The sequence below is a fragment of the Trichechus manatus genome, unplaced genomic scaffold (genome assembly GCF_000243295.1).
Source record: "Trichechus manatus latirostris isolate Lorelei unplaced genomic scaffold, TriManLat1.0 scaffold00061, whole genome shotgun sequence".
Taxonomy (NCBI): Eukaryota; Metazoa; Chordata; class Mammalia; order Sirenia; family Trichechidae; genus Trichechus; species Trichechus manatus.
Window position 1 is genome coordinate 3,819,866 of NW_004443997.1, and position 9,108 is coordinate 3,828,973.

Below are 9,108 nucleotides of genomic sequence, written 5' to 3' on the forward strand. Positions count from 1 at the left end.
ACTTGTCTTCCCCCAAAACCATGGGGGCCTTGCCACACTAGACACCCACAGTTCCCACAGCAGCAGCGACTCTTCCCTGCCTCCACCCCGCCGTCCTCGGGATGGGGCGATGGAGGACAGTTACCCCCCACCCCCCCAACATCACTTTCACTTGCCAGACTTTTTATTTTACACTCGGACATCCTCAAGCATCCTGGCTCATGGAGGCTTCTTCCCTGGGCGACCACACTGGCTTCCAAAGTGGCTGGATGTGAGGTTCATTGTCCTCGGACAGACAGCCCACCACAGCAGCATATGGCAGCCAACTCCCCCCGCTGCCAGCAACCTGTGCCAACCGGGGGGCCCCAAGGACCCAGGCCTTGGGAGATGGGCAGCCTTTGCAGCCAGTACCACTGGGGGCGTGCAAAGTCCTCCCCTGAGACACTGGTCCAGTCCCTGGGAGTTGACAGCTCTGCTCCTTGGGGCCTGATCCAGCCACAAACGTCAAGGCAACGGGTGAGGAAGGACAGGTACTCGAGGTGGCCCTCCTGAGAGGCGGGAGGAAGAGTGACTGTCACAAGGGCAAGTCTGGTGAGGGCTCCCGGTCTCTGGGCAGGAGTTTGCATGCCCGAGGCTGGTGGCCTGTAGGCGCACGGAGGGTGAGTGGCAAGACCTCGTTCTCTTGAAGAGAAGGGGCAGACCGAGGACCCTGAGCCACATGCCAGAATCCTCTAAACACCCCGGCACCTCGGCCAGGCAATTTCGCTCATTTTGTATTCCCTCTCCCAAAAAGAGAATCTGTCCTAATGAACGCTGGGAATGGCCTGCCAGTGGACATTCCTAGTGATTCCCTAGAGGCCACTGGGGGAGGAAAAAAACCATCTTATTCTCTTAATGAAAAATAATCTGTATCTTTTCCTGGGCAACTAGACAGTGGCTGACTCAGCGTCATTACAAAAATAGATCTTCTCTCATCCACACTTCTTTCCTTGGCCTGTTTGGGCTACTGAAATATACAAGATCCTTCAATCGAGAGCTGGTCGCAGACTAAAAAAAAGATTCCATGATCTGACAGAAAACAGGCCTAAAGAACACCTGGATCCCGCACGCCAGGCACCAAGAAACAAAAGGAAACGGGCGGAAGGGGGTGTTGGTTCAATTCAATGATGCAGCAAAACGTTGTCTCAAGAGACAAGACAAAACAAAGCAAACTTCCCAGCAACGGAGAGGAAACCGTTTCTGCTTGGAAGGGGCACCCCTGAGCCTTTTATTGAGACAGGAGGGAGCAGCGGCCCCGCAGAAACGCCCAGGATGGAGAGAAGCAGCCCCTGGTCCTCAGAGAGGGGTTGTGGTGGGCAGGCGGGCGGCGTGGTTTCTCTGGCCCGTGGTCCTGTGAGTGGCAGGGCTGGGTCACGTGGAGGGTGGGCTGTCCATGGTAGACAGGAGGTGGATGACCTGGGCCCGCTCAGCTGGGCTGATGTGCTGGCTCAAGTGGATGATGCAGTCCATGGCCACCTCGGGGTTCTCCTGGACCAGGCTGCAGTGGGGAGAGACAGGCTGGGGTCAGGCCTGCCACTTGGCTCAGGGCCCCTTGGGGAGCAAGGTCCTTGGTGCAGGGCCATGTCACGCTCATATTCCTGGGTAGGCTAGAACCTGAAGCTCTGAGCCCCTTCCTGCTGTGATCACAGGGGTAGGGAGAGTGGCAGCCCATGGGGCAGGGGCGTGGGTCCTGGTGAGCAGAATGCCTCATGGTTACTAACTATGTGACTTGAAACGAGGCATGTCCCCAAACCTCAGCGTCATCCCCCAAGTGGGGTCCCATGGACTCTACTAGCTACCTCATGGGGGACCCCATGGGTATAGCGGGAGTAACCCTCTGGAAAAGCTGACACTGGAATGGGAGCCAGCACCCTAAAGCCTAGCTGCTTATACTTTGGGTTCTATACCTACCTTGACCTTGGACAAGTCACTTCATCTACTACAACAAGGATCATGAACAGAAAGCCTCCCCTCACCAAGGTCTAACACCCCCCGGGCTCTGTGCCTCCCTCTGGCCTCTATGTGGGGCAGTGGGCATTGGGGCACTGAGGCCACTGTTGCTGGCGGGCCAGGCCTGAGGTCCCCAGGACCATACAGCATAGAGGGTACAAGTGGCCACTCTAGATTCAGGCAGCTGGGCTTGAATCCTGGGTCTGGGACTTGCCAATAAGGTGGGTGGGCAGGTGGGGCGGCCCCTCACCTTCGGATGGTCTTGAGGACAAAGTCGCGCTTCAGGTACTTGATGTTCTCGCGGATGGTGGAGTGCAGGCCGTCCCCCCGCTGCCAGTGCTGCTCCAGCCACTGCACCACCACCTGGTTGTTGTCCCACAGGTAGGCCTGGCGAGGGGCAGAACGTGCCTCAGAGGGGGGCCCTGCCGGCGGACCAGCCCTCCCCCAACGCCCCCCCCAGATACCTGCCCACAGCCCCAGGCCCACCTTGACAGCCCCCTCAGTCTCCATGAACCAGCGGCGCAGCATGGACTGTGCGTGCACGTGGCTCAGCTCCCCGCTGGCCTGCAGGATCTCCTGCTTGACCTGGTCCTCCAGCAGCAGGCGGCGCAGGCGCCAGTACAAAAACTCGCGCGCCGTCTTCCACTCCAGGATGTCCTGCAAACAAACCCAGGCCTGAGCCCCCGGCAGGGGCGGGAGGAGACTGGACGGGGAGGCCAAGCCCGGTGACCATTCTCGTTTTACAGGTAAAAGCTGAGGCTCAGCGAGGGGGAGGCCCATGCCAGGAAGGGGCAGAGCCAGGATCTGAACCCAGGTCCATCTGCCTGCAGAGCCGGTGTCTCAGCCAGGTCACTAGACTGCCTCCCACAGCCTCGGGTGAAGAAAGAAGTCCCCATACAAACATGGCAGCCACTTCCACCTCAACTGAGCCAGGACACGGGCTTATGCAGAAGCACAGCTGACTCTGTGTGCGCAGAGTAGAACTGCTCCATGGGGTTTTCCAGGCTGTGATCTTTCAGAAGCAGATCATCAGGCCTTTCTTCTTAGGTTCCTCTGGTGAAGTCAAGTGGTTAACCATAAAGGGTTTAAGTTGGCTGGGAAGTAGAACATTCCAGTGAGAGAAGCTGACAAGCACCAGGCATGGGGCACAGGGTCCTCTTGGAGGCAGGGCGTCAGGGCAGAGCTGGGACATTCAGTGGTTGGGTGAATGCTAGGCAGGAACAGTGGTTCCAAACCTGGCCCTGGTCCAACTGACTGGGTGATTATAAACACAGACGTTAGATTATTGTGTTAGTTGCCATCGAGTTGATTCCGACTCATAGTGACCTCGTGTGTGCAGAGTACAACTGTTCCATCCATAGAGTTTTCAAGGCTGTGACCTTTTGGAAGCAAATCACCAGGCCTTTCTTCCGAGCTGCCTCTGGCTGGGTTTGAAACACTACCCTTTTGGCTGGTAGTCCAGCATTTAACCACTTGTGCCACCCTGGGACTCCCAGAGGTTAGACCCACAAGAAACCAAACCCGCTACTGTTGAGTTGATTCCAACTCATAGCGACCCTACAGCACAGAGTAGAACTGTCCCAGAGGGTTTCCAAGGCTGTAATATTTATGAAAGCAGACTGCCACATCTTTCTCCCACAAAGCAGCTGGTAGGTTCAAATAGCTGACCTTTCAGCACTGTCCCACCAGGGCTCCTTTCCATTAGGGACTGAAAAAAAAAAAAAAAAAAGCCAAACCCACTGCCATCAAGTCAATTCTGACTCATAGCAACTCTACAGGACACAGCAGAACTGCCTCATAGAGTTTCTGAGGAGCAGCTGGTAGATTTAAGCTGGCGACCTTTTGGTTAGCAGTCAAGCTATTAACCACCGCAGCTGCTGGAATCTCTTGGGGATCTTTAAAGGGATACTGATGCCTGGCTCCCACACCCAGATAATCTGATTCAATTGCAGGTTTTTTTTAAGTTCCTCAGGTGATTCTAATGTGCAGTGTCAGCCCCATCTCAGACCCTCCATGTGTTGGATGCCAGGTGACCTTAGGATGGGTCGTTCACACCCTCTAGGCAGCTGCCAGCTCTTACGGAGATGACTCCCTTCTCCAGCATCCTGCCCGGTGTGTCATGCAGGTCAGCGAACTGCACTGCCACCTGGTGGTAGATGGGGAGCAGCAGGTCCTCTCGGGCCTTCAGCTGGCTCTCTAGGTCCTTGCGGTCCTTGTCGGAGAGATCGGACACCCCTGGGGGTAAGCAGACAAGCTGATCAGGCTGGGGCCTTCAGAAGAAACCATGGAAGGCGGCCACATGCAGCTGGGGAAGGGGGGGCACACACCAGGGCCTCTGGGACAGGTCTTGCCTCGGGTGGCCTCAGCTTTAACTCTGATGTGACTCTGAAAAAAGTTGCTCATGCAGTCTAAGAAATGCACTCGCAAACTGCAAGACAGCATTCAACATGCAACTTTGAATTTGTCCCCTTGTATGACTCACTGTGCTTGTAGGCTACTATCAATTACCATTTTTAATAAATATTGTAAAATATAAGAAAGGAATACTATGAACAACTCTATGCCAATCTGATGACTTAGATGAAATGGACAAATCCTTGAAATACACAAATTACCAAAGTTCACCCAAGAAGAAACAGATAACCTGAATAGCCCTGTAGCTTTTTAGTTAGAAAGCTCCTACTACACACGTAAAGAGGAAATAATACCAATTCTACACAAACTCAGAAAATAAAAAGGAACACTTCCCAACTCACTCTATGAGATCAGCATTACCCTGATATCAGACCGGACGATCACACACACACATACCCATAATAATCTTGTGAACATCACAGTTATAAAGACCTTGCAACTTAATATAGATACTTAAAGAGAATTACATGTAAAGATTGCAAAACAAACCTATCATTCAAACAAAATTAGTAAAATACTTTACGTCTGATTAGAAATTCTAAAGAGACATTTTGCCACCAAAATTCTGATGTTCCTCATTAGCCCTAAATACTTGAATTCTGTATTTTCTGTGCGCAGAGAAATAAATTCACTATGGTGCTGTGGTTTGTTTGTTTTTTTTTAATGTTAAAGGTATTGATTTGCTATTTGTGAACACTTAAACCATCTCATAATTTTTGTAACTGTGTTTTGGTACGTCTTCACTTTATAACGTACTAGGAAGCTCTAGCTAAGAGCTGACTGGCCCGCTCTGGACCTCTGAGAGGTGACATGTTTCGGACTCTCTCACCTAGTTGTTCAATGAGCTTCTGGCAAGCTGGGTCCATCCTTCTCATGGCCTTTATCAGTTCTTTATTTCGGAACTTAATCTCCACGGTGCCCTCTGGCTCCAGAACGCCCCCCCTGAAATAGAAGAAGAAGAAAGGATGGGGGTCTATGTGGCATTGTCCAGCCAGTGACAGCTGGCGGAGGGGAGGGGGAGGCAAGGGAGCCAGGAGTTTTAAGCTCTTTCTCCAACTCACTGTGTGAGACTTTGGACAAGTCTTTTTTCTTTGCCTTTGAAAGCCTGGAAGCCCTGAGAATACTATATGTATCTCTGAACTTCCTGGTGGCCAGAGTGAAAAGTTAATGAGGACCCCATATTTGACGCTGTTTGCTGTCTTGACCTTCCTGGAGGGCTGACCATAGCAGCCCCTGACAAGGGTCTAGGCACCCCACCCCAAAAGCAGGACAGGCTTGGCTTGTTTGCCACCATACCACAATGCCTAACATAGTACCTTGCAAACAGGAGGCGCTCAATAAATAGTCATTGAATTAATGAATGGATGAGGGAGTGGACACAGGAATAAAAAATAGAAAACCAGTTGCCGTCAAGTTGATTCTGATTCAAGGTGACCCCCTGTGTGTCAAAGTGGAACTGTGCCCCCATAGAGTTTTCATGGCTGTGACTTTTAGAAGCAGATTGCCAAGCCTTTCTTCTGTGGAACCTCTGGGTGGACTGGAACCGCCAACCTTTTGGTTAGTAGCTGAGCACTTAACCATTTGCATCACCCAGGTAGTCATGGACATAGGAATAGAGGGCTTATATTTAGGGCAACTATTTTTGAAGCTTTTCTATCTGATGAAACACCTACCACAGAGCCTTCACTTAGTAGGTCCTCAGTTACTGTACTGCAAGCATTACGGTCATTGTCTTTTCAGTAAGGGATAAATTCCTCTAAAGAAAATGCCTTAATAGCCGGGATCTTCTCATGAGGGTACCCATCCAACCATTTGTTTGGCCAGTCCTTCCTAAGAGTCAAGAACTGTGGTAGGTCCTGGATTATAAAACTGAATAAAACATAGCCCTTAAGGGAACTCATAGTTTTGGGAGAGACTCAGAGTCTAGTGAGAGCTAGGCTACTCATCATATTTTCTTTTTCATCTTGGCTGCCAGGAAGCTCAGGGGCTTTTGGTCTTTCCTTTTTATTTTTGACTGCAAACTTCCTAGGATGGAGGTGAGTATAAGTTATAAAACAATCAGAGGGGGCAGGGCCAAGATGGCAGAGTAGTCAGATGATTCCAGTGTTCCCTCTCACAACAAAGACCCGAAAAAACAAGTGAATCAATTATATATGACAGTCTAGGAGGCCTGAACATCAAAGGCAAAGTTGAAGAATTGGACTGAGTGGCAGGGGGAGGGAGAGACGGTTCAGAAGCAGCGAGGAGTTGCCAGACCTGACCCGGTGAGAGCCTGAGCCCTTCAGGCCAGATCAGCTCCTGGTGCGCGGTGAGGCAGGCAAGCAGTGGCACTCAGGAGGTGTTTTCCACACCAGGAGAGACCGAGCAGCAGAGAGTCTACTTGGCCACCCAGAACCAGTGAGAAGAAGCCCTTGACTGGCAATAGATAAGTACTTCCATCTGGCCTACTGCACAGATCAAAAACACCCACCTTCACGAAAAAGCTCTCTCCCATTTACCTCCCCGCTCCCTGCTATACACTGGGTATGGGACCAACTTCAGCAACTGCCGAGTCCCCTGGGACTGAAGTAGGACCCATCACATGCCCTGAGCCATTCTCTAGGCCTTGGAGAGTGAACAAATTAACAAACAGGGGAAAAAATAATCTGCCGGCTCCCCTAAGCCAGGAATTCAGGGTAGGTACAGCTCCTTTGCCTAAGCACAGGCATAAGGGATCCACAGACTTCGAGTGCCTTTCCCCCTGCATAGACTCGTGTGGGGCCATTGCAACAGCATTGGCCCTCGTTACCACAGTACAAAAGGATATATACCTGAAGTCTACCTTCAACTGTTTCAGCTGTGAAGTGGTAGGTTTGTGACATTTGACGCTGCTCTGCCAATTAAGCAGGGTCTTCACCTACCCACATCAGGGGCCTGAGGACTGGTGGCTCCACCCACACCACATAGCTACCTGCGACAGGGGCCCAAGAATAAGAGGTGTCATCCAGTCCTTACAGACAAAGCATCGGGTACTCATAGTCCGGCTGCAAAATCCACCCACCTACACACTCTAGGGAACAGGGACACGCTTTCCTCCTGGACACTCGGGGATGGCCGTTGGCCCCTGCCTTGCGCAGCGTGTGTCCCCCTGCTGCAGCCGGATGCCTGTGCCTACACCAATCACCCATGCCTGTCTAGGACTGTAGGTGAGAGCCTGCACCACACACTTGGTGGCCGACTACCTGGACACCTGAGCTGAATCCATATAGGAGGAGTGGGCAGACTCTTGGGCTCACATACTTAGTGGCAGGTCTGGCTACCTGGTGGCAGGACGTTGGAGCTTTAGGGGCACTGGTGATTGGGCTAGTTCTCACAAGCAGCCTATCTGGGCATATTAAAGCAAAACAAAACAAGAAGCTAGGACACACTAAGCAAACGTAAAATAAATAAACGTAACTTATTGATGGCTTGGAGACAACAGTCAATATCAAATCACATAAATAGGCAGACCATGATGGTTTCAGCAAGCTCCCAAAATAAAGAATCTAGAAATTTTCCAGAGGAAGAAAATTTCTTGGAATTACCAGAGACAGAATACAAAGATTAACATACAGAACTCTTCAAAATATCAGGAAAGAAATTATGCAAAACGCAGAACATGCAATGGAGGAACTGAAGAAGATTAGAGAAGAGCATAATGACAAATTTAACAGGCTGCAAGAATCCACAGAGAGACAGCAATCAGAAATCCAGAAGATTAACAATAAAATTTCAGAATTAGAAAACTCAATAGAAAGTCAGAGGAGCAGAATTGAGGCAATGGAAGTCAGAATTAGTGAGACTGCAGATAAAGCACTTGACACCAACTTATTTGAGGAAAAATCAGATATAAGGATTTTAAAAAAATGAAGAAACCCTAAGAATTATGTGGGATTCTATCAAGAGGAATAACCTACGAGTGACTGGAGTACCAGAACAGGGGAGGATAACAGAAAATATAGAGAGAATTGTTGAAGATTTGTTGGCAGAAAATTTCCCTGATATCGTGAAAGATGAGAAGATATCTATCCAAGATGCTTATCAAACCCCACATAAGGTAGACCCCAAAAGAAAGTCACCAAGACATATTGTAATCAAACTTTCCAAAACCAAAGATAAAGAGAGAATTTTAAGAGCGGCTAGGGATAAACGAAAAGTCATCTACAAAGGAGAGTCAACAAAGATAAGCTTGGACTACTCAGCAGAAACCACGCAGGGAGGAAGGCAATGGGATGTCATATATAAAGCCTTGAAGGAAAAAAATTGCCAGCAAAGAATTATATCCAGCAAAACTGTCTCTCGAATATGATGGCGAAATTAGGGCATTTCCAGATAAATAGAAGCTTAGGGAATTTGCAAAAACCAAGCCAAAATTACAAGAAATACTAAACAGAGTCCTCCAGCTAGAAAATCAGTAATATTAGATAACAACCCAAGACTAGAACACAAGACAGAGCAACCAGATATCAACCCAGATAGGGAAGTGACAAAAGTAAATCAAAGCTAAAACACTGAAAATAGGAAAACAGATGTCAATATGTAAAAGATGACAACACTAAAAGAAAAGAGAGGGACTAAAAAATGTATACATAGATTTTTCATATGGAGAGGGAGTCAAGGTGATATAAACAAATAAAAGACTCGTATAAACTTAGAAAAATAGGGGTAAACATTAAGGTAACCACAAAGGAAACTAACAATCCTGCA

At 49.5% G+C, this 9,108-nt stretch overlaps 1 protein-coding gene across 1 annotated transcript in view; it reads right to left on the minus strand.

The window, feature by feature from the left end:
* Positions 1-1,389: 1,389 nt before the first annotated feature.
* Positions 1,390-9,108, minus strand: part of ACACB (acetyl-CoA carboxylase beta) — a 127,144-nt gene continuing 119,425 nt past the window's right edge. Inside the window, exons 48-52 of the mRNA XM_004378989.2 lie at positions 5,213-5,325; positions 4,049-4,203; positions 2,455-2,625; positions 2,219-2,355; positions 1,390-1,516 (exon numbers count right to left, since the gene is read on the minus strand). Of these exons, the coding sequence (XP_004379046.1) occupies positions 1,390-1,516; positions 2,219-2,355; positions 2,455-2,625; positions 4,049-4,203; positions 5,213-5,325 (703 nt within the window). The remainder of the gene's footprint in view (positions 1,517-2,218; positions 2,356-2,454; positions 2,626-4,048; positions 4,204-5,212; positions 5,326-9,108) is intronic.